Source organism: Tiliqua scincoides, chromosome 5 (genome assembly GCF_035046505.1).
Source record: "Tiliqua scincoides isolate rTilSci1 chromosome 5, rTilSci1.hap2, whole genome shotgun sequence".
In the NCBI taxonomy this organism is placed as follows: domain Eukaryota; kingdom Metazoa; phylum Chordata; class Lepidosauria; order Squamata; family Scincidae; genus Tiliqua; species Tiliqua scincoides.
In genome coordinates this window covers 118481945-118506071 of record NC_089825.1, presented here as the reverse complement: position 1 = coordinate 118506071, position 24127 = coordinate 118481945, and the positions used below count along the sequence as shown (strand labels likewise).

Below are 24127 nucleotides of genomic sequence, written 5' to 3'. Positions count from 1 at the left end.
GACTGAGGTGATGTCAGCACCAGTCACCCAATGGGGGCCCACGGACAATGTCCGAGGATCTGGACCCCGGGCTGCCTCATAAGGACGTGTGCCAGCCTCAGAGCCTGGTGAAGGCTTCTGTACGAGGACGGGTCGTATGGGCTTTCCCTCCGTCGTTGGATACTGTGTGCCAAGGACCATGGTCTGCTGAGAACTAGGAGGAACTCAAAGGGGGCACGAGTGATTCTCCATTGACTACACAGTCGGGCAGGAGCAGAAGCAGGTCAAGCCCAAGGAAAAGGGGGTGACTTTAAGCACAGCAACAGGGCAGCGGTGGTGGGGCAAAAATGGAGAACGCCCATGCGAAGACAGCAGAAGAGTGTCTGGCTTACTTTGGGGTGAATGAGCACAGTGGCCTCTCTCCTGAGCAGGTGAAGAGAAATCTGGAAAAATATGGATACAACGGTGAGTGTCTACAGCCATCTTGGTACCCATGTGGCCAGCTGCCAGGATGCAGGGTGGGGCGCAGAGAGAGGGAGGGAGATGGATGAACTCCTGATAGGATGGACATGAAAATACAAGCATGAGAACCAAAGAAAGGAAAAGACGATCTAGCAAGAGGTGCGCAGGTAGATGGATGCACTCAAAGGATGGATGGATACAGGGAGCAGAGATGGAAGGGAGGCATTCAAAACAAGTCAAAGAACAGTTATGTAGTTAAAGGAAGGAAGGAAGGAAATTATAAAGAGAATGAGTCTGATGGGAAATTGAAACTGGAATGAAAGCTGAATAGGGATGGAGGCAGAAGCAAAGCAAGAGAGGGAACATTGGGAGATAGCAAGGTTGTGGGGAGGGAGGAGGTAGCCAGGCTGGGGACAGGGCAGCTGCTGCTTTGCTAAGAATAACCCAGTAATTCCCTTTGGTATGAACCAGATATCAAAATTGCTGATGGGCAACTTGTAGGAGCAGCCGGGAGATGGGGGGGGAGGTGTAGATATTCCACCGTCACTGACCAGGATGCTGGCTGCGTGCAGGGCAGATTTGAGTGATGTCCTTGAGAAAAATGCATTTAAAAATGAAGTACAATCGTATGGAGAAAGGCGGTGTGTTCTGGAAGTAGTAGCATCCTGCCCAGGGTATAAGCAATGGAGCAGCAAGGGATAACCTGAATTCCCCGTTTTCCCATTCATGATACTCTCCAGCCAGGTCTCACTTTCAGGGAAAGAAATGGAGGAGGAAACAGGGACTAGACTCATTAGAATCAAGGCAAGGAGATCAGATGAGACTGTGAGCATGTACCTATGCCACAGTCTGTGTTACGTGCATGAATGTGCAACCGGCTGTAACTGACACCCGTTCAGAGCTCTCCTGTCTCCTTGTGGAGTCCAGCCAACAAGGACTCCCCAGCCTAACCTTAATGCTTTGGTAGTGGCTCCGACCCAATAGCTTATTTCAAAGCCATATGAGTCTTTTCCCAGAACCCCTGTTACAACAGAGAGGCTTCCTGCAGTTTGCATCTGTGTTCCAAGTCTGCCATGTAAGCATCACCCCATGACTTCCTTCTAACAATTCTGGTCCCAGATACTAACCTTGAGCTCTGTATGACGTAACTGTGACGCAACATAATTGTGAACAGGCCCCTTCTTGTTCCCTAGTAAACCCACACAAAGGCACAATTACTATGATTCTAACCTCTCCGTTTCTCTTTCTCTGTCTCTCTCTCTCTCTCTCAATGCATGGCCTTCAAACCCACAGAACTCCCAGCTGAAGAAGGTGAGTCCCTGACGCAGGTGTGGAGAACTGTTAAAGAGTTTATAGGAAACCCTCATAGTACCCTGATCAAGACTGTAGCCCCATTCACAGGGTCTGACCTGAAGTTACAAACCTTTTGCATTCTTCTTAGAAACCAATGGGAACCTTTTTCCTTGCTAAATAGCAGTTGTAGGATGGGGCCCCCAATCTGTGGTGCAGCAGGGTTAATGCCACCCTGATCCTCCCTGCTACAGCCCTCCTGTGGTTGGTTCCAATCTGATTGATCTTTTCAAAAGAAAAGTTACATCCATCATTGCTAATGATAGCTTTCATGTAATGCAGGGGTCTCCAAACCCCAGCCCGGGGCCAGATGCGGCCCACAGCAAGTCTCTTTCTGGCCCGCGGCCAACCTCTTGTCCCCTGAAAGCCTCTGGCCCACTCAACTGAACATGACCAGAAATGTGCTCTGATTGGGTCAGGAGGGTGTTCTGAGGGCCAGAGAGGTTGAATGAATGAGCCCACCGATTCATTTCACTCATCTAAGTTCTCTCTCTAATTTATTTATTTAAATTTTATATTTAAATTGTTTTTCCGGCCCTCCACACCACGCCAGATATTTGATGTGGCCCTCTGCCCAAAAAGTTTGGAGACCCCTGATGTAATGTGTTATTTGGCTGTCAAGGTAGAGCATATCTCAAGGTGAAGAGAACTCACAGCCCAATCCTATCCACACTTTCCTGGGAGTAAGCCCCATTGACTCTAATGGGACTTTTTTCTGAGTAGACATGCATAGGCTTGGGCTGTGAATCAAGCGGGCAGATTATTTCCTGCTAGGCTTGTGAAGTTTTGCCTCTTCTCATAGCCCTGTGGGCTCCTCCCCAATATTTGCCAAGCATCCCTTCACTCCTAGACTCCAGCCCCTACCTCTCAACCCAACTAGAGGCCACAGTGCTGTACCAAGGGTAGGGGGCAGTTCAGTATCAATAGTTTAGTATCAGTATGAGGTGTTGCTGGACCAGCAATATGGGCCAGGAATGGGAGTGTTGGGGTGCTTAGGGGAAAGGAAGTGACCCTTTGGAGAAGCAAACGTATCTGGAGGAAAAGCAACTGGGGGTGATTTGAAGTTGAGCAGCAGGGCTGGGGAAAGGGAGGAATACCCCACCTTCTGCTTCTATTGCAATTTTACTTCCTGGTTGTTTGATCCCTGTTGAGATTTTGTTATGTGTGTTTGGGCACAACATGGAGTTAAGCTCTTGCTCCCAGTCTTGCCTGACTAGGCCTTGCTCCCAAGCTAGTCCAGAGTCCATTGAAACGTGGGCATAGGATGTCCCCATTTCCCTACTCCACCTTCCTTCTTTAGTTCACAGTGCTCCTGGGAAACTGAAGAAGGCAGGGTGAGTTGTCCTTGCCTCCTCTGAGCTTTCATTTCCACTATTTCTTTTTTTTTTTTTTTTTGCATGCTAGGCAAAACCATTTGGGAACTGGTGATAGAACAATTTGAAGACTTGCTTGTGAGAATCCTCCTGCTCGCGGCCTGCATCTCCTTTGTAAGTGACTGTGGCCTTGTGGGGGATGCAGCTTGGGTCAATAATGCAGATCTAGACTGAAATACTCCAACCCTAGCAAGCAAGTTTGCTTCATACGCCAAGACCAATGAATTGCTTCTTAGGTCAGTGGCTGGCTTATCCCAGCACCAAGTGTTGATGGCAAATATTCCTTTTTACTAGTTTGAATTGGGAATCTCTGTTCTGTGATAAGCTGCATTTATCCTAGCTAGAATCAATTTGTCATGGCAAGGTCTGATCCATGCCACCTAGTGTGTGAAGAGGAAACCACGAAAAGAGCTATTGATGAGCCCTATTTTCCCTAATTGATGGAGACGATCTGAGTCAGGGCTTAGTTTGGGGATATTTTCAATGGCAGGGATCAGTTCTGGAGCATGTGAACTAATATTAACAAAGCATCGGTAAAGTGACTTTTTACTCATCTCTGACCATATTATTTGAAAGGAGCATTGCAGACCTACGTGCAAATCAAGACTCAAGTCTGGCTTCTCTCTGCCTCAGCAATGCATTTGACATACAGACAAATGATTTGAACACTGCTTCAGTCTTTCTTGTGCCCTACACATGATTCAAACGGGCTATCTATAATTTTGTTTTAAGCACGTCATGTACTTAAATGCATATTCAATTACGTGTACATTTTCCTTCTCACTGTCCCCCTAAAAAAAGGCAGAATCAATTGATAAAACATTGAACAATGATTCTGGGGAGAAAAGGGTTAGTAGTATCACTGGTTTCTAGCTAATGAATGCTGTAAACCAGGGGTGCTCACACTTTTTTGGCTCGAGAGCTACTTTGAAACCCAGCAAGGCCTGGAGATCTACCAGAGTTTTTTTTACAATGTTTGCGCTATCATAACATATAACATTTATGTGTACAATGTATGTTGGTGTACCTTGAGCCCCACTGAGTATAACAGGACTTACTCCTAAGTAGACATGCCTAGGATTAGGCTGTGAGGCTGCAATCCTAGCCACACTTACCTGGGAGTAAGCCCCATTGACTACAATGGGCCTTACTCCCAGCGTTTCCTCCCAGAGGCACCTGAAGGGGGGGGTTCGGCACTCCGCGATCTACTCATTTTGCCTCGCGATCTACCGGTAGATCGCGATCCACCTATTGAGCACCCCTGCTGTAAACCATGAGCTTCAGCTGTACACATTTCTGGTTTCCCTAGAGCCAGAAAATTCTGAATGTCTGAATAGGATGCAGCAAGCATATGTTGGACTCGCTGCTCCAATTGTATGCATCTATATTCACTCTAAATAAATGAACTAAAACCAGTGACCAGGACACAGGAACCACCTGGCCTTTGTGGAAAAGAAGTTCTCTCAGGTCAATGGGAAAACCCCCACCCCTTTCCTCCAGATCCTCTTGACCACCATCTCTGTCACTACAACCTGAAGGCTTCTCTCCCCCTTGGCAAGCAGAGTCCTCCAACACTCCCTACTGCCCTGTTCCTGACACTTGAGATGAAGGCTACTTGGAGTGTGATACTCAATCCCCAAGGATCTCACGGCCTGGCCCAGCACCAGGAGGTCGCTCTAAAGGTCACAGTTAACAGCCCAGTTCTCAGGTAGCCTGGGCCCAACTCCTTCTTGGGAACTTGAGCAAACCTGGAGTGTTCTTGGCTAAAGAAAAGGCTGGAGACCAGGTTTGTTCTGGCCCAGTGAGTTCGTTCCTCATCTCCACTCTTACATCTACAGAGAGTGTGGGGCACTCTGTGGGTTTCAGATTGGGACTGAGCCAGTTTTCTAAAGATTGGCCTGAAGTACACCTTGCAGAACAGTCATTACAATTAATGTATGTGGGGATGGTAAAATGGAGAGAGAACAAGAGACGATCCACTGCTGCAGTTATTGTTGGAGGGGTGGGAGTTAGAGGACCCTTAATGAAATAAAAAGCCTGCCTGCCCCTGAATTCTCCCAAGTGTTAACCAAATCGTGCCCCCCCCAAGAGTTGCCCCCTCCTAAAAAAGATTTGCCAAGCATAATAAAATGATAGGGAAGGCAGACCTTCTCTGCCTTCCTATAACACTAAGATCTCCCTTTCTCACACACAGAGCAAGTAAATCTCTGTATCAGTTTAGAGGTGCAACTAATCCTCACTGAAGGACCTAGCTCTCGTGTTTCCTTTTCTGTGGCTCAGGGCTTTACCTTCTGTGAACCTAATTAATTTCAATCCTGCTGAGGAACTTTTACATTTTTTCGTCATTGCAATTGGACATCTCTTGGTTTCCAGTGGCTATTTTAAGAACCGGTGCAACAAACTATCATCTCCTTGGGGTTGCTAATGGTTGCTGATGGTGAATCCTGAGCTGCACATTCACAGACAAATGTTGATTATCAGAGAGAAATCTGATATACACTTTGTTGATATTAAAAGATAATTGATAATAAACAATATTGTCATTTATCATGTGGAGATTCTAAAATTCATCAGGAGATTTAAATCATACAAAAATAGTTTTATAGCCCTGATTGAAAGCCAACTTTATGGCAACTATTTTCTTAATCTTAAAAGTAGGATCTGGTTGCATCCTCACCACCCCTGCAAATCCCCCTAATTTCAGACACATGTATATGCAGGTTCCTTCCAGCAGGGGTCAGCATGGATCCTCAGACAATCTTGCACATTTCATCTGTGCACAGATTCATGCCTTCATTTCCCATCCAACACTGGGCATACGGAGTTGTATGCTCGCACCTGCCCCAACAATTACACAACACCCATATGCTCCAACATGCACACACTCAGACAAACAGGAGCCCTTTGCACTGATGTTCTCGGGTTTCATGGGATCAATTTACACGCTTTATCTTGTACACATGCAAGACGCAGCCTGGGTTCAGCTGTCTCTAGATTCCAAATGTCAAGAAGAATCAAGAGACAAATGCAATCCTATAAAGATGAGGGAGGAAGTGTGGGAGAAGAAACCTGATCTAAGACTCTTGGCTTGGAAAGGCATGAGGGCTATACCTGAGCAAGGTGTGGGCTGATGATTCCCTCTGCCCTGCCTAATCTAACCATGGGGTCTGCACCTCTTTATTTGGCAGGTTCTGGCCTGGTTTGAAGAAGGTGAGGAGACTGTCACAGCTTTCGTGGAACCATTTGTCATCTTGCTGATTCTGATTGCCAATGCCATTGTTGGAGTATGGCAGGTAAACAAAGAAATAAATAAAAGCAGCATTTCTGTAGCTCTGTAATTCAAATTGCCTCACATTCGGTACATTAGGTTAGGTAGAACAAGACTGTAAGGTAAGGTTTTTACCAACCTATTGCAAAGTAAAGTACCAACCTATTGCAAAGTAAAGGGTAGAGATGGGAAAAGCCTCCAGCTAGACCAGGGTACCCAAATCCCGGCCCGGGGCCACCTGCGGCCCTCGGGGGCTCTCAATCAGGTCCTCAGGAAGTCCCCAGTCTCTAATGAGCCTCTGGCCCTCCAGAGACTTGTTGGAGCCCATGCTGGCCCAACACAACTCCTGTTAGCAAGAGGACGACTGTTCAACTTCTCACCTGAGCTGTGGGACAAGGGCTCCCTCCACTACTTGCTGTTTCATGCCTGTGATGCAGCAGTGGCAGCGAAGGAAAGGCTGGCCTTGCTTTGTGCAAAGCCTTTTATAGGCCTTGAGCTACTGCAAGACCTTCATTCATTCATATAAGTTCCATCTCTAATATATTCATTTATGAAAATTTATTCAAATTTTAAATAGTAAATTAATTATTTTTCCTGGCCCCCGACACAGTGTCAGAGAGATGATGTGGCCCTCCTGCCAAAATGTTTGGACACCCCTGAGCTAGACTAAGGGACGGAAACAGACATGCATGTACATGCAACCTGGGAAATAGGATAAGAAACTCAAGTCTTTTTACAGAGAACTACTGTTCCCACATAGCCTAGTTTGCCATGTAGTAGGGGAAAGGGAATGATGCAGTGATGGAGAAACTTATTTCTCAGAGTGTTGCTTGGTCATTGTGGGAGAGAGAACATTCTTTTGGGTACTATTATTTATTCAAAATGTACTGGATTTTTTTTTCCACTTTTCCATTTCACATTTGCAATTGAAATAACAATAATAGGATTAATGACCATTTTCACCACTCACTCCTTGCCCACAGTGTAGCTCTCCCCCTCTATTAATGTGATTATGGCATTTCTTCTTGCAGGAGAGGAACGCTGAGAATGCCATTGAGGCTCTAAAGGAGTATGAGCCCGAGATGGGCAAGGTGTACCGATCTGACAGAAAGTCTGTGCAGAGGATAAAGGCCAGAGACATGGTGCCCGGTGATATCACAGAGGTGGCAGGTGAGTACCAGCCTGGGTGGGATTATAGGAATGGGATTAAAGGAATTGAGAATTCCCTCAGGGTGAGACCTAAACGTGGATTGCGTGCTAGAACCAATGAGAAACTGAGACAGCTGGAGATGTCTTATGCACCATCTGTAGATGCCTAACTCCAAATTTGGTCCGCAGCCCAAGTCCCCCACTTAAACCATCACTAAGTACAAACATCACCTGAGGTGGCATTGAAAAATGGTGGTTCTTGAGTGATAAGAAGCCAGTTACCTCATATTCTTCTGTAAAGGTCATTCAGGAGAGCACACCTTCTGTATGCCCTCCTTATGACAGGAATATTTGCCTCACAAGGAGGTACATATTCAGTGAAGGCAGATGAGGGTATGCCATAGTTCTTTTCTGCTACTTTGTAGTGAGAGCATACTTTTCTCTATGGTGAGCAAAGGCAATTTGGCAAGTAGATGGTATGTGCCTCATTCTGGCAATATTCACATAGACAAACAGATCAGGTGTAGGGTACATACTCTGTTGCAGAGAGTGTGCTCCCTCCTCCCACATCTCTTGAAAGCTGATTTTATTCAACTTGCTGCCATTAACACTGCAAGTTTGGGTATTCAAGTAGTGCTCTGCTAAACAGTGAGGGATTGCAAAGTGGTGGGGGCTATTGGCTTAAACATTTGGGACGTGAAGGATATTTAGCCTGGAGAACAGAATGCTTCCAGAAATTATAACCATTTCCCAAGTTATATCAGTTACCGACTTAGGGCCCAATCCTATCCAATTTTCCAGTGCTGGTGTAGTTGTGCCAGTGGGGTGTGCGCTGTATCCTGTGGTGGAGGGGCAGTCACTGGGACCTTTTCAAGGTATGGGAACATGTGTTCCTTTACCATGAGGTTGCGTTGCGGCTACACCGAAGTTGGAAAGTTGGATATTATTGGGCTCTTAGACAGTATGGCAAGAAATTACTTTCTTTGGCTAAATGTGACATAATTGTTGTTATTAAGGTTTATATACTTCTTGTCAACATAAAGTAGTTCACAAAACAAATCAATACATTGTTCCCTGTCCCTAAGGCCTGTTAGGTAAGGAAGAATTATTACCCCCATGTTGTAGGTGGGGTGTTGAGGCTAGGAGGCAGTGATTTGCCTGAGGCCACCTCCTGAGATCATGGCTGATGTGAGGTTTGAACTGTGGATGCCCTGATTCACACCACAGTATCTTAACCACTGTGCTACACTGGATACAAAGTATAAGTGGGTGTGAGAGAGTGTCTGCTGCAAGAGAAGATAAAAGTGAAACATCAGGATGGCACTTCTGCCTGGAATTGCCATCTCCACTATCAGGAGTTTATAAAATAGATTGGGTGAATGTCAGCCAGACCAAATTCTGTGTTTCAGATTTCCAAAATAATGTCTTTTGAAGTGTTCAGATCAGAATTCTTATAGTTTGAAAATTCATTTATGACTGCCCACTCTGAGTTTTCTCGTGTCAACGTACAGGTAGTGCTCAGTAATGAAAATGGCTGGACCTAAGACCAGTGGTCCTCTTGTCCCCATATACTTAGGGGTCTACCCTTCCATGGCCTTTTGCAACAGGCAGAGAATTCCCAGCCCAGGTGTCCCCTCCCCATATTTTCTGGGCTGCTATGGCAACCAACCACTCATGCAATGGTGGGCTGGGGCGACAATTACCCACAATCCCAAGGGTGCATTTCTAGTTCCCTGCGGGGTCCGATAGTGCCCTCCTTCAACCCTGTGCTCACAGGGGGTATTGGAGATAGATGCTGGTTCAGCAAAGTCTTTGTAGCCCACCCCACTCCCCAGTCATGCCTGTCCCTCCATCATGTAGCTTGTTTACTCCTTGGGCTTGGCCTGTCTTGACCCTAGAGTGGGGGCAGAGGGAGGGGGAAGGGGATGTTTTGGGAACAGACAGTCCCCATGGTGGGTGCAGGCTGAAGGAGGAGTGGTGAAAACAGAGACCTGAGGAATCCCCTTCAGCTGCACTTAGTGGGCAACAGCTGTCCTCAAAGCTGGGCCAGCAGCCAAGATGCCCCCCTCCGTCCTTCTGTCTGAATTAATTTAATTCAAAGATCATTTACTCAGAAGGCCAGTTGCACAAGTGTTTCCAACTTATAAAGGGCACCCACAATCGCATACACATATTTTATTCTCCTGCAGCCCTTCTCTGGGTAGAGCAGCCTCCCTTAAAAATTCTTCCCCTTCGCCTTATGGTGATATCAAGTTCTCCTTGAAATCCCTTGAGTTTTATGCTGTCCCTCTCCTCATATTGGGCCTGGTTTTTCCCACTGTTTTTTAAAAGGGAACTTTGTATGCTCTCTACCTCTGTTCTGCTTGAGGCAACAGGGAGAAAAGGCTCCCTGCAGATATTTATTTATTTCTGTGCATGTGTGCATATATCTAAATATCTTAAAAACAAAAAGCCATCCAGTGCAATCTGTTCAGAAGTAATTGAAAGACAACTTCTGGAAGGTTTCGACCAGCACTTCTCTGTGCTTGGGAGATAATAATAGAATATATCTCTTGTCTTTCTGTCATGCTTAATAGCTGTTCAGTCACCTCTTAATTCCACCTCTCCTATCCTGTTTTTGATAAATGAATCTGTATAGGAGAAGAGATTGCCTCTAGTGAACTACAAGAATGTAAGCCACTCCCTTACATTCCCTTGGACTTCAGCAAAGGCCAACCAGGGAGGCTTCATGGGTGGGTGGATCTAGAAGTGTCAGTCTGTCACTGCCACACAAAAGCTGTGAGCCCATCAGGGGTCTCAGGGATCGGGAGTGGGCCCTTATGAGGTCTTTGAGCCCTTGGCATTGCCCAGCAATACCAACCATCAATGCTGCCCCTGCTTCAGGAAAGCTGACAAGCAGGGCATGAAAGTGATGGCTTTCCATTGACATTTGTCTCTGGTATCTGATAGTCAGAAGTAAAACTACTTCAGAACATGGAGATTCTGTTCCTAGCAATCCTAACTAATAGCCAGTGCCATAATTTTATCTCCTCTTTTTTAAGTGCCTCATGTTAGGGTGACCAGAGGCAAATGAAAAAGTCAGGGCTCTCTCTTTTTTTAAATAGGTGCATAGAAGACAGAATTCGAGCGGGTGCAATTTTTCTTAGCCAGCCAAAGAAGGGGCCAGAAACATCTGTAGAGGCACAATGTATTTTAACAAAGCTTGCACGGAATTGTACTGAGTTGCTGCTTGGATTTCAAAATTCTCTTAAGAAAGATTTCTTTATCGACATGCATTGAGAATATCTATAATAAATCAGAGACAGCAACCCTGGAAGTTGTCTCCTTGTACACGATGTGCAACTTTTCTCACCCCTGCACAACGAACTGTGCCTGCCAAAATTCCCTCACCGAAGCACAGGGGTTCTCTTTTGCATTAGGCCACCCTACCTCAGCTAGCGGGTGTCGCAATTTCTAGCAGGATGGAATTCTAATTTTGTACTTTGTCAAGATGTCGAGGGCATCGCTTCTGCAGCGGTAGGGATTCCATAAAGAGATCATTTTGAGAAGGGATCTCTGCAGCTTGTGGCGAACTTTGAGTAGCTCATTCGTTGTTTTTTTTAATGCTGCTGGCCAAGCAGTTTTCACATCGTCTTTGGGGATGTAGGAACATGGCCTTTGTCACCCTCCCAGTCTGGCCTGGCCTCGAGTTCCCCTCCTTGTCAGGGCACCCATGACCTCTTCATCTCCTTGAAGGAGAGAAGGCAAACGGGTGGTGTATGATGCCCAGCCACCAGCGTCGCCTTGTATGGACAGTGGCAGGCAGCTGGTGATGCCTCGGGAATGTGATGAGACAGGCAAGGAGGGACAGAGAGAGAGAGAAAGAGAGAGACACTTAATGCTCTGGTGGAAAAGCGAGCTGGGGTGCATGGGGACATCTAGGGTTACCATGCCTTGTGAGGTGGAAGAGGGGCAGGCAAAGGGGAAAAGCCAGGTGGGGTGCTGCCTCTTGGTTATTACTTGGACATGGGGCAAAAAAATTCTCACACACCCCATCTTCTGCTCTTCAGTTCCAAGGGCATCCAAAAACTAATCTCCATAGCTCCCCTATACCAGGCCTTGCCCAAACCCCCCCCCCCCCGAAAGACTTCCCTACTTCTCTGGGAATCCTTAAACAGTTCCAGATAACCTGACAGACCATAAAACAACTACTTAAGAGTAGCTATATTTTACCTCATAAATAACTTGGTCATAGGAGAACATGGTGAAGATGGGTGTATATATATGGCCTGGTAACATGGCCTGTTTGAGTCCTCTGTGTGGAAGTGGTGTTGTGAGTTGATTTATTGGGAGTACAAAATGAGAAGTGTTAGAGGACTCTTTAGGCCTCACAATGTCCAGCAGAGAGACACTGAAGAGAAAGAACAGTGCTGAATGTTTCTGAACAAGACTGATTAATGAAAGTTAGGCCTAAAGCTTCAAACCAAATCAAAGTAGTAATTTTCCTGGAGAAGATTCATACAAAGGCATGCACCGTCTGAAAATTTAAACTGCATCATCACCAGTAATCTGGATTATGCTGAATTTGAACACAGCCGATCAGAATAGATACATTTTAGTGCACACTGAAGCCGACCATCCATATTTTAAAATTTATTAACAATGGATGCAGTAAACTTATTCTAGTTTTAATCAATGAACTGTAATCAACCACACTCATCTCTGACATTTGCATTGTCACTCAAGCATAAATTTCCTAAATAGTAATACAATACATCACAGAACCCCAAGTACATTCATGGGGAAAGAGTTCAAAATTAATCTTTAAAATTTTAGCAAAAAATTCAGAGGTCATCTAAAATGAAGTTTATTGTCTTAACCTAAATCGTGTTAGAAATGAAAGACTTTTGGTTTAATCATGGCAGACTTTTGACGAGGAATTTGAAAATCCCACTATTGAATGTCTTCCTCAACCAAATTTTGTAGCTGAAGCTTCACAAGTTTGTGGGCAATGAGGAGATGCTTCCATGTAACCAGACATGCGTGCGCTACCTACTATACTGGACCTAAAATACTCTTAAAGTTGCACAGACCAAATTAGAACTTCAGGTTATTTGGTTGCATTGAACCCTTCTCCCTGGCATATCATACTAGTTTTTTTCCCCTTCCTTTATAATATGGAGGGGCGTTTACTAATTGCCTCCTCCAGCTACATTCATAAATGGCGTAATCCAGGAACGGATCAATATGTTTGTGTGGGTCTAACTTTGGCTGAGGACAGATGAAAGCTTTTAAAAGAGCTTAAAGTCCATATTTGTTCTCTCTTGCTATTGCCTCTGGTCAAGGTGCTTTTGCACGCTTATGAAATATTGCAAAAACCTGTTTACCAGACGTCAGAGTGGATCAATAGACATACTATGAACAGTAACTTCTCTTTCATGCCATCTTCAGCTCTTTGAAAATATATGACCAGTCATTAAAAAAACAACCCAAAAAACAACACCAAGCAAATGTTCGTTTTGTCTTTTCTTTTTGACTTATTCTGGCAAACCCCTGAACACACTCTCTGTGCACTGATTGACTAGAATTTCACATAGTCCCTACTGCCCCCCAGTGGCCATGGTCTTGTTTTTCTGGCATATCCTCAGTCTCCTTCCATGGAGGACAAGTCACTTGATGCCCACAGTCAGTTAACCATGGTTCCTGTCCTCTCAGGCCTCCTAGCCTTCTTCCTGCAAGGGTAGCAAGCCCCCATGGTTGGGTGAGGTGCAACTAGTCTCTCTCTCCCTCTCCCTCTATCTGTGTGTGTGTGTGGCACATTTCACCCACTCCCCAAAGGTCATGCTGCTAACCTGTATAAGAGTAAACTCACTCCTTATTTGCCCACATGAGTCAGTGTCCTGGGCATGCCTTCAACTTGAAAAGAGACAAACCCAGACCAGCAATTCCAGCAGAACCACACCATACAACTCCTGAAGGCAGATCATTCTCTGTGTGGAGTTGGATCAGATGATTCAATTACATCTGATCCAGAGATGCAGAAGAGTTACCATAAAGGCTTATTAGAAGGAGGGCAGGCCAGAGCAATAAATTGTAGAAACATATACAACTTTTACTGAGTCCAGACCATTGACCGATTAAGCTTAGCATTGTCTCCCCAGAGTTTCAGGCAGGGGTCTTTACCAGCCTTACCTGAAGATGCCAGCCAGGGATGGACCTTCTGAATGCAAAGGACAAGCTTAGCCAATGGACTGCATCACCTCTCCAAGGTGATTGGGTGGGCAGCTTCTGCTGTGGGTTGGTAATTAATGTCCTTCTTACGGTACAGTAGTGTTTCTCTCATACACAGTGATATGGGCCAGCCTGGGATTGAACTGAGCCATAGCCAGAACTGATGAATTTCTCTCTTTGTCTCCCCAGTTGGTGACAAAGTGCCTGCTGACATCCGTATCATTTCCATCAAATCTACCACTCTGCGCGTGGACCAGTCCATCCTGACAGGTACTGAGGGGTGCTGGAGAGCAAGGGTGACCTGAAACTGTAAATAAATATATGCATTATGATGATGATTAATCATCAATATATATGATGTTTTACAAAGTACAGGAGGACAGCTCCCTGCCCCCTGAGGAACTTACAAATGTGAGACATGGGAAAACATAGAGGAAAGGGTGGGAAACAGGGGTAGTATGCTTCTATTCAGAGACAAGTACTATGTTACAGTGGGATATGGAAACTAAAGGCTTGTGCCAACGGCATCATGCTAAAGGCAGGTTTTGTGGAGGGATGAAGAAAGATGGGTGTTATCACAAAGATGGTGAGGGAGACAGGTCCAGTCTTCTGGCGCAGGAAGGGAGCGAGTCATTGGAGAGAGCATGAGAGGTTTGATTGAGGTCAATGGAGCTGGAGGAGTGAAGGTCACAGGTATACATGTATTGGGAGGCAAAGCAGCAGCTGGGACATGGAGCAACATGTGTGTTACTTGCGCCAGCACACATTGTCATGAAAAAGCAAAGGACAGGGCCAGGATTAAACACCCTTACCTCTCTGCTCCTTCCTCACTGAGAAGTTCGTCTAAGTCTGTCTTTACTGGGTACCTGCTTTGCCAGTGCCCACTCAGTCCCTCATGCTTCAGTGCTCCAGATGATTTAATGCTTTTCTGTCCCCACATAGGTGAGTCTGTTTCCGTTATCAAGCACACCGATCCAGTCCCAGATCCCCGAGCTGTGAACCAGGACAAGAAGAACATGCTGTTTTCTGTGAGTGTGCCATGGAACTTTCTCCCACAGGGCTGAAAATCTAATCTGTCTACACAAAAGCCCAAATGACACATTATGGGGATATACATATGCACACCTCTGGCCCCACCCATTTTCCTGGTCATGTGCATTTCGAAGAAACAAGGAGCAATGTGACACCTCCACATTGTTGTTTCCTTACCCCTTTAAGCAGCAGCCAATGAGTGGGCTGTGTACATATCAGGAAATGCTAATGTGATGATATCAGATCCCATTTTATCTCCAGCTATATGTAACCTGGTGAAATGCTGGGTGTGGGGAGGAAAGAGCATGGCCTTAGTGAATTCTGCACTCCAGTAATGTGAAACTGGGGGAAAGTGACGTGATGTTGCCTCATTTCTCCACATAAACAGCAGCCAACAAAGTGGAGGGTGGCGAGGGGGTGGCCCGGTGGCGCAGATCTAAGTAGATCTCTTTAGGTAGCACAGATCTGAGAAGCCCCATTCTACCCACTGTTGGGTTGCTTGGGGTAAGGGGAATTACTTCCTCTTGCCCTGAGTTGCACCACAGCCAACCCCAACCTTGCTGTGGATACAGCACAGGCCAGGCAGCCTGCCTGCCTGCCTATTCCAGGGCAGGTTAGGATTGGATTGCCAATTACATTTGCATGTATTTACTTTTCCTGAAAATGTTCACTTGGCTTTTGCTAACAATGTGAACAGGGGCAATCAGACACAGTCCTGCTCACAGCCGGAACGGCTCCAATTTCCTTTGCAGCGTTCTCTCCTCCAAAGCATGTGCGAAGTGCCTTTCATCCCTTCTGACCCACCTTTTTAACTCCCTCCCTCCAGGGTACGAACATCGGTGCAGGCAAGGCTGTCGGTATCGTCATCGCCACAGGCGTGAGTACAGAGATTGGTAAGATCCGTGATGAAATGGCAGCCACTGAGCAAGAAAAGACCCCCCTGCAACAGAAGCTGGATGAATTTGGCGAGCAGCTGTCCAAGGTCATCTCCCTCATCTGCGTGGCTGTCTGGCTCATCAACATTGGGCATTTCAACGACCCCGTCCATGGCGGCTCTTGGATCCGTGGCGCCATCTACTACTTCAAGATTGCCGTTGCCCTCGCTGTGGCTGCCATCCCAGAAGGTCAGCTGAGGTCAATCTAGGTTCCCACCTGTCAATCCACCTGTCTTGGGACGAATGAGTGCTTGTTGATTTCTTTTTTAAAATAGCTTTTGCTGTCACTACATTTTTCCGTTTTCATTTTTTGGTTTGTACAGTGAGTGGACAGATAGCACTGAAGCTTAACACACAGGCAAGCAAATGTAGTTAGATGTAAGAGCAATAGCACAAAATGACAATCCTTATTTTTTATCAAATCACCTCCATGTCAAACAACGTAGCATGAAAAAAACATATCTACAGTTTTTGTAGGCAGCAAAAATAGTTACTGCCTATGGTATGCTAGTTTTCTAGCCTATGCTAGGAAAACATGAAGTTTCTCAGTGCCAGAAAGTCTATGATGTTCCTTCCAACAAAACAGAAGTTTATTTTTTAGACTTTTATCCCATCCTTCTTCCCATCCTTTCATCATAGCAACAACTCTACAAGGTAGGTTAGATTGAGAAATGCTGACTGGCCCAAGGTTACCCAATAAGCTTCACTGAGTGAGGATTTGAACCCAGGTTTTTCCAGTTTTAGTGCAACACCAATCACTACGCGATCCTGCTTCTCTTAAATTAACCTCTGCCTTATACCTTGATAGTATTTGTGGTCAATTTGTGCGGAAAGTCTTCCACAATTCTTTTTTATTGTGGGCAAAAAAGACACAAAGAGCTGCCTTAAACTCCTAGATTAGGGTTACCAATCTGTGGGACAGGTATGGCAACAGGTGTCTGTGACACTCCTGGATGGGAGCTGAAAGGGTAGTGACCCTGGCTATGGCATCATCTCAAGCTTAGACTCTTGCCTGATTGCCTTTCTAGCAGTTCTCTTTAGTCTTGCTTCACAGCTCAGCAGACTACAAGCCAAACCACCAAAAGGATCTCCAGGAAGTATGGAGGTGTGGGCTGCATGAATTCTGCAGTGCACACTTGGGTGGTATTTGGGTGCACACTTGGATGGCATACTGGAGACATTTGGACTTAATATGTGGCACATTTGTTAAAATGACTGAGCACCACTATGTTAGGTTATTAGGCTGCAATTCTAACCTCACTTTCCTGGGAGTAAGTCCCATTTAACACAATAGGACTTACTTCTGTGTAGACCTGTTTAGGATTGTACCCTTAGTCTATCTAGCCTAGTTTTGCTTCTCCAGCAGCTGTTTGTGGAAAAATACAGAACTTAGGAAAAGGTATCGGGGGGAGGGTTATTTGGCTCACTGTAGTGTGGTTAACTTCTCACTCTGACACTGACAACACAACTGTGTCTGGTGTCTCTTTGCCATGTTGTCCAAGATTAACATGCTGGTGATGCTGGATACTGAATTTGGTATATTCCACATGCCAAGTGTTTTCTCCTCCACTGAGTTGTGGGCCTGCCATTATACCTGTCAGTCAAAACTCTGATTCTCATTGCCACAAACCTGGATTGAATAAACGCATATTTCTCAAGAAACTTTGAACAAAAGGTGGAGCTGTGGGTGGTAAGGCCCATAAGTATGATGAAGGCAGACTAGTTTATCCAAAACCAAAGGCAGTAAGTAGATGGCAGCTGATTAAGCTCTCCACCCATTCCTTAACTCTGTTTTAACCCCATCCTCTTCCGCATTCTCAGGCCTTCCTGCTGTCATCACCACCTGCTTAGCCCTGGGTACCCGTCGTATGGCCAAGAAGAACGCCATCGTCAGAAGCCTGCCCTCTGTAGAGACCTTGGGTTGCACCTCTGTCATCTGCTCCGACAAGACTGGTACCCTCACCACCAACCAGATGTCTGTTTGCAAGGTGAGAGGAGGCTTGATGCCAGCCACTCTCACACTGAGTGTCCACAGCCGCTCAGTGTCCACAATGTCCTAAGTGTTCACAGCAAGTAGATCTTGACACTGCCTCCTATCTCTCTTCCTCTGTAGATGTTCGTCATTGACAAAGTGGAGGGAGAAATATGCTCTCTGAATGAATTCTCTATCACTGGTTCCACCTATGCCCCCGAAGGAGAAGTGTGAGTAACTTCCAAGAAAGCCTCTGCTCAGAACTCATCCCATTACACAAATCTCACATCATGGAGGAGAAATGAGATACGGTATTGAGTTAAACCTTAAAAATCCTAACTTTGCATCACTTGGAAGAAGTAGGTGACTCCTGGGATAGTCTGGAGTCCCATAAGGGGCCTAGAGAACAAACTAGAGTGCCTAACACCAGTGCTCTTTCAGAAGCTAAGCAGATCTTTGGTACAGCCCAGAACAGGGTTGAGAGACCACTAAATCCAGTCTTCCACTTTTCCTTAAATTGTGCTTCTAACTGGCACTCTCTCTCCAGTCCTAACCTTACACTTCAAGAAGATTGCAAAATGCCCAGCCTGACACTACCACTAAATATAAATTTGGCCCAACATTGAGGAGAAAGTAAACTTGGCTCATTTCCTACAACAACGAACCCATTAAACAGAAAGCTAAACATCAAAGGGTTGGCAACATGCTGTGATATAGGGGACTCTAGTTTCACCTCATTTCCATCTTACCTCAGAGTGTGATTCTCTTGTTGATATTTTTCCACTTGAATGTGACTTGTTTCTTTCTCTCCCAACTCCTTGCTCTTATATGTCTGCAGATTCAAGAATGACAAACAGGTCAAGGCAGGACAATATGATGGGCTTGTTGAGCTGGCTACCATCTGTGCCCTTTGCAATGACTCTTCTCTGGATTTCAATGAGGTGAGTGTTTCTTGTTTTGTATCTTCCCACCCCACCCCACCCCCAGTTACCTTCAGTTGAGGTCAATAGTTTATAAGCAGGATGGTTTATAAGCTAATACTAATGGTTTTTCCTCAGAGGAATCCTGAGAAGCCTTTGGTTATTGGTTTCCCTAAGTCTCTTTTGACAAAGGTACAAAGAAACTGAAAATTTGTGCCAAGACTGTGGTTTGTTTTCAGTAAGAGAAATGCCAGGTTTTGCTTGCAATGCAAATTGCTCCCTCAATCAAGATCAGTCTAGGCAAAAACTGGTTGGAAAAAGTTGTACAACATTTCTGAGCATGAACATTCAGCAGTGCATCAACAGTCTTTCACTGATTGGGCACACGTTCAAATGAGGGTGAAGCAGAGTAAGTGTGCAGAACACCTATTGGAAGCATATTGCCAGAGACTGAAAGAGAGCAAAAGATTCTATAACAGTGGTTCTCAAATGTTTTAGCACAGGGACCCATTTTTTAGAATGACAATCTGGTGGGACCCACCAAAAGTGATGTCATGGCCAGAAATTACATCGCCAAGCAGGAAAATTTTTAACATCTCCATACAACTAAATCAAATCAAATCAGTAAATTAAAAGTTTACAATAAGTATAAGTTTAAACTATTTTTTAAAATATAGAAGAACTCTCCTAACCCTCCCAAACAGTTGCTGATGTGTTTTTAAAAAATCCCCCCCAAATCCCACAGGCTGCAATCCCATCCGCACTTACCCCATGTAAGCCCCATACATAGTAGCCTGTTTAAAAGTACAGATCTGTAACATTTCCCCAAATGCAGTCACATACCATGGTAGCATCAAGTCTAATAAAAGTAAAATATAAATTGAAATGAAGGAGATCCACCTGAAATTGGTTTGCGACCCATCTCCTAGGTCTGAACTCACAGTTTGAGAAACACTGGTCTAGAATGAATTCTCGATATTCTAGTTTATCTCTCCGTTTATCTCTCCAGCAAGATCATTCAAGCAAGGGATGTTACCATCAATGTTGGAATTGCAAACATGTGCTCTTCTCCATGTCCTTAAAGATCCTCAGGATCCATTGGGGGGGAGAGCATTATTTTGGACTTCAGTTTTTTTATGTCTTTATTGACTCCATCATACAAGTCTTTATACTAGGTTCAAAACTGCTGAAGAAATATGTCAAAATTTTGAATTCCTTGGTAATATCTTGATATGCAAGAAAACAAATTGGCTGCTGTTACCCAGAAATTTCCTGCATTGTATGGTGGTGATGTGTTAGACATTGAATTGATTGACAAGATGAAAAAGTTGAAACAATTCCATGCTGCAAATTTTGAAAATAGAAAAACTGAAACTATTTATCTTGCAGCCCATTCCTGTTGGGCTGATGTGCCCCTGGAATTGGCATTCTGGCAGAGCAGCATGCTTTATGGCTGTTGCAAAAGGCGACGTGCCATACAGCATGGCTGGGCTGCCTCAGCAAGTAGACCCATTTGGGTGGCAGGGACTTACTCCCAGGCAACAAATGTCCCCTTATCTGGAGGATGCAGCACATATTCCAATGACATGGTGGGGGGGGGGGGGGAAGGATTCACTCAGGATCAGGCTGTTGTTGAACCATATTGTGCAAAATAGTCTGTGAAATATTTCCAAATATTGCCATTTCTTTGAGGATGTTTTGCAGCATTTCTCTGCCACAGCTGAGAGAACTTCTAGCAAAATTAAGGTGGTCAAGAATGACTTACGATCTGTAATGTCACAGGATAGACTGAGAGATTTGTCAGTTTGAGCACTGAGGCTAATTTAGCTTGACAAGATTTCAGAGATGTGATCAATAACTTTTTAATGAAAATAGCTTGCAAAAGTAGTACTAATTTGAAGTTATTAAACCATTCCAAACCGAATGACTTGCTTTCACTAATACAAGTGAGCATTTAAACTATCTTCTATACCTTGAACACTTCAAAAATTTAATACAAGTCAATGCAGATCATAAAGAGCCCCTGCTAAACTCTTCCCCAGGATCTCCCTGACCACTCTGTGGCCACAACCCTAACAGTTAATGATTTAGCATTTTGTTTCTAGAGGAAATTCAGAAGCAAGCATATGACAGTCAATTCCCTGTAGTGCTGCTATTTCAGGAGGAAAGGGAAACCATCTCCCCTCTTGGGTTTCAGACCATATATTATTATTCCTCAGGAGCACTGATACGTCTAGTCAGCTTCTCAATGCTACACACCAGATGTCTCTTGCTGTAAACAGTAACATGGCCTTATGTACTACTAGGTATACATGTCAGATCCCTAGAACACTTTAGCTTCAGCAAGTTGGCTGCATCATGCATCCTTAGACATGCCCTGGATTTCACCTTGTGTTCCTTTTCTCCAGGCCCCATTTGCTCATGGGAAGTGCTGACTCCAGACGTAGTCGCAAGTTTTCTTGATCTCTTTGTGAGGTGCATCTCCCATAATGTCCCCTGCCTAAGACAATCACATTCAACTATTCTCTCTTTTCATTTTTCTCAGTCCAAAGGTGTTTATGAGAAGGTGGGTGAAGCCACAGAGACAGCCCTGACTTGCTTGGTTGAGAAGATGAATGTCTTCAACACAGATGTGCGCAGCCTCTCCAAGGTGGAGCGTGCCAATGCTTGCAACACTGTAAGTACTAGCCTCCCCAGGGCTACTACCCTTTGGGGTCCTACATTGCTCCAATACTCTCTCCCTCAGTCAATGTTCTTCCCCAACAATGTAGAGAGCAATTCATAATGAGAACTATCAGAGGAGGGCATAGCCATTGGGGAGGCTATCAGGCCTTGGCCTCCCTTCCTTGGCAATTCTCCTTGTCCCCCTCCAGGATTGGTCTGTCTGTCTGTCTGATTTTAAGTAAATAAGACCCAAATCCTAACCAACTTTCCAGCACTAGCTGTGCCAATGGGACGTGTGCTGCATCTTGCAGTTGGGAGGCAGTCACAGAGGCCTCCTCAAGGTAAGGGAATGTTTGTTGTCTTACCTCAGAGCTGCATTGCCCTTATGTCAGTGCTGGAAAGTGGGTTAGGATTGTACCCTTAATCAATTTTATTTATTTATTTTTATGTATTTCTTTAGCCCTTTTACTTACAGAGGTAGAAAGAAAGCAAGGAACATAGGAGTCTGAGATGACTGAGGGGCATCTGGCAGTTCTCTTTAATGTGATTGGGTAGTAATGTTTGTTATTACAACTTAAAAAAAAATAAACAGGCTACTTGGATTTAGGATTTTGTGTTGCCAGGCAATAGCTCCCACTCCAGTCTTGTGATATCCTTAGGCCACTTCACCACAAAGTGCTCTGGCAATGAAGCCTGCTGGCAAATATATTACAGGTGTCCCCCCATATCATTGGGGGATCCATTCTGCCCCTACCCACAGATATGGAAACCACGGGTAAGGGGGAACACTGTAAGTGCAATGTTCCGTGACCTCTCACCCTGCACCCGCTACTTCCATTTCTTTATTGACGAGCAGTCATGTTTCTTGCTTTTACAGACTCTACAAGAGGAAAATGACATGCAGGCAGGCAGTCTGTCCTAGGGGAAGGAGACTAAGCAGGGCAGTTCCTGTTTCTGTTAACGTTCTGTGTCCCCCTAGCATGCAGGTTGCCTGCCTGCTTGTTACTTTCCTCTTGTAGCATCAGTAAAAGCAAGAAACATGACTGCTTGTTAATGAAGAAAATGAAAGATGATGGGCACAGGGATGTGGGGGGGGCGCTTCAGGGGGCTGCACAGAGCCGTGGATAACTGAAACCACGGATGGGCAGGAGGTCTGGTCTAGAGGGTAGAGCCTCCGTTTGCCTGAAGATAACATCTGCAGGTCGCCAGTTCGAGGCCACCGGCACCGTGAACGGTGAGACCTTGAAGCAGCTGACAAGCTGAGCCGAGTTATTCCATCTGCTCTGAGCGTGGGAGGATGGAGGCCAGAATGTTGCGACCAGATCAGAAAGAAACATCTGAATGTTGTGGTTTCTTGAAAAATAGAACCTTCTTTGAAATTGTAAAAATCCATAAGGGGATTTAATTAGCCTGCCTATGTAAACCGCCTTGAATAAAGTCCGAGGAGAAATCGGAGGACCAAGAAAGGTGGTATAGAAATACCTGTATTATTATTATTATTAGATCCACAGAGTGATGCCTATATCCTATATGATTATTAAGCATTTGCAAGTGCAAATGCTTAATAGTTCACATCCATTATTTTATTGTAATTCTTACCTCTCTTCCAAAAACCCCTTTTAGGTAGTTTTATTATTGTAATCTGCACATTACAGAATGTAGTGCTGAGGTTGAGAGGTGATGATCTGCCTAAGGCCTCTAGTGAGTTTAGGGGCAAGCTTAAGACCAAGGACTTTCTTATTCATAATTTGCTCTCTTAGTTGTTGCATTACATCAGCTTGCATACTTTTTGTGTGTATTTCAGTCCACAGACTCGCAAGCTACCCTCTAACACCTCCCTACCACACTTCACTCACCAAGTGTTGTTGTTTCTAGTTCTGCGTGTGAGTGTATCTGGTATGGTCCTTCTTAACTCTCCTGTCCTTGTCCTCTATTTCTCCAGGTTATCAAACAGCTCATGAAAAAGGAATTCACCCTGGAGTTCTCCCGGGACAGGAAGTCCATGTCCGTCTACTGCTCCCCAGCCAAAGCTTCTCGGGCTGCGGTTGGCAACAAGATGTTTGTCAAGGTCAGTGATTTCTGTTAGGAAGAGGGAAAGTAGTCTGGTGCTACTTCTCCTGCCATAGATGACCTGCAATCTATGGGTGTGAATGGGCACTGGTGGGCCGTCATGATGTTCCTGAGAGAACTGACTCAAAATACAGCACCTCAAGCTACCTGCTTCACTCTGCTTTATAGTAGGGTCATCAAGCCTTGTATTTCAATCAGGGGCCTGCTTCTTCCACTAGCCCCTTAAGCAGTTTCTGGAACTCCCAATCAAAAGTTCTAGCCCAAGTGCTGAGACGGACAACCTGTCACCGAGATTCATCTCTCCTGAAATCCCAATATCTTATTGCTTATTTTTCTTCATGCACAGGGTGCCCCTGAGGGTGTAATTGACCGTTGCAACTATGTCCGTGTGGGCACCACCCGCGTTCCCCTCACCCCCATTGTTAAGGACCACATCATGGGTGTCATCAAGGAATGGGGCACAGGACGGGACACCCTCCGTTGCTTGGCTTTGGCCACCCGTGACACCCCCCCAAAAAGAGAAGACATGATTCTGGAGGACTCCACCAAGTTTGTAGAGTATGAGGTAAGCTGAGGGTAACGCAAATCGGGGAAAGACTGGGAGGATATGACCAGGGTGTAATCAGGAGCCCAGAACCACGAGCAGCTTGGCTAAGAACTAGGTAGCAATTCTGATGCTGCTGCATTGGCGGGGAGGGAGGACAACAGAATTGAGCTCTAAAATTTTTATTGTCTCTACGATG

At 45.2% G+C, this 24127-nt stretch overlaps 1 protein-coding gene across 1 annotated transcript in view; it reads left to right on the top strand.

Moving 5' to 3' along the window:
* The first annotated feature begins 323 nt into the window (after positions 1-323).
* The window catches only part of ATP2A1 (ATPase sarcoplasmic/endoplasmic reticulum Ca2+ transporting 1), a 34726-nt gene continuing 10922 nt past the window's right edge, over positions 324-24127 (top strand). Inside the window, exons 1-14 of the mRNA XM_066630336.1 lie at positions 324-444; positions 1735-1752; positions 3196-3278; positions 6353-6457; positions 7464-7602; positions 13981-14061; positions 14734-14819; positions 15650-15947; positions 17580-17746; positions 17872-17960; positions 18569-18671; positions 21196-21327; positions 23257-23382; positions 23731-23949. Of these exons, the coding sequence (XP_066486433.1) occupies positions 327-444; positions 1735-1752; positions 3196-3278; positions 6353-6457; positions 7464-7602; positions 13981-14061; positions 14734-14819; positions 15650-15947; positions 17580-17746; positions 17872-17960; positions 18569-18671; positions 21196-21327; positions 23257-23382; positions 23731-23949 (1764 nt within the window). The 5' untranslated portion in view covers positions 324-326. The remainder of the gene's footprint in view (positions 445-1734; positions 1753-3195; positions 3279-6352; positions 6458-7463; positions 7603-13980; positions 14062-14733; positions 14820-15649; positions 15948-17579; positions 17747-17871; positions 17961-18568; positions 18672-21195; positions 21328-23256; positions 23383-23730; positions 23950-24127) is intronic.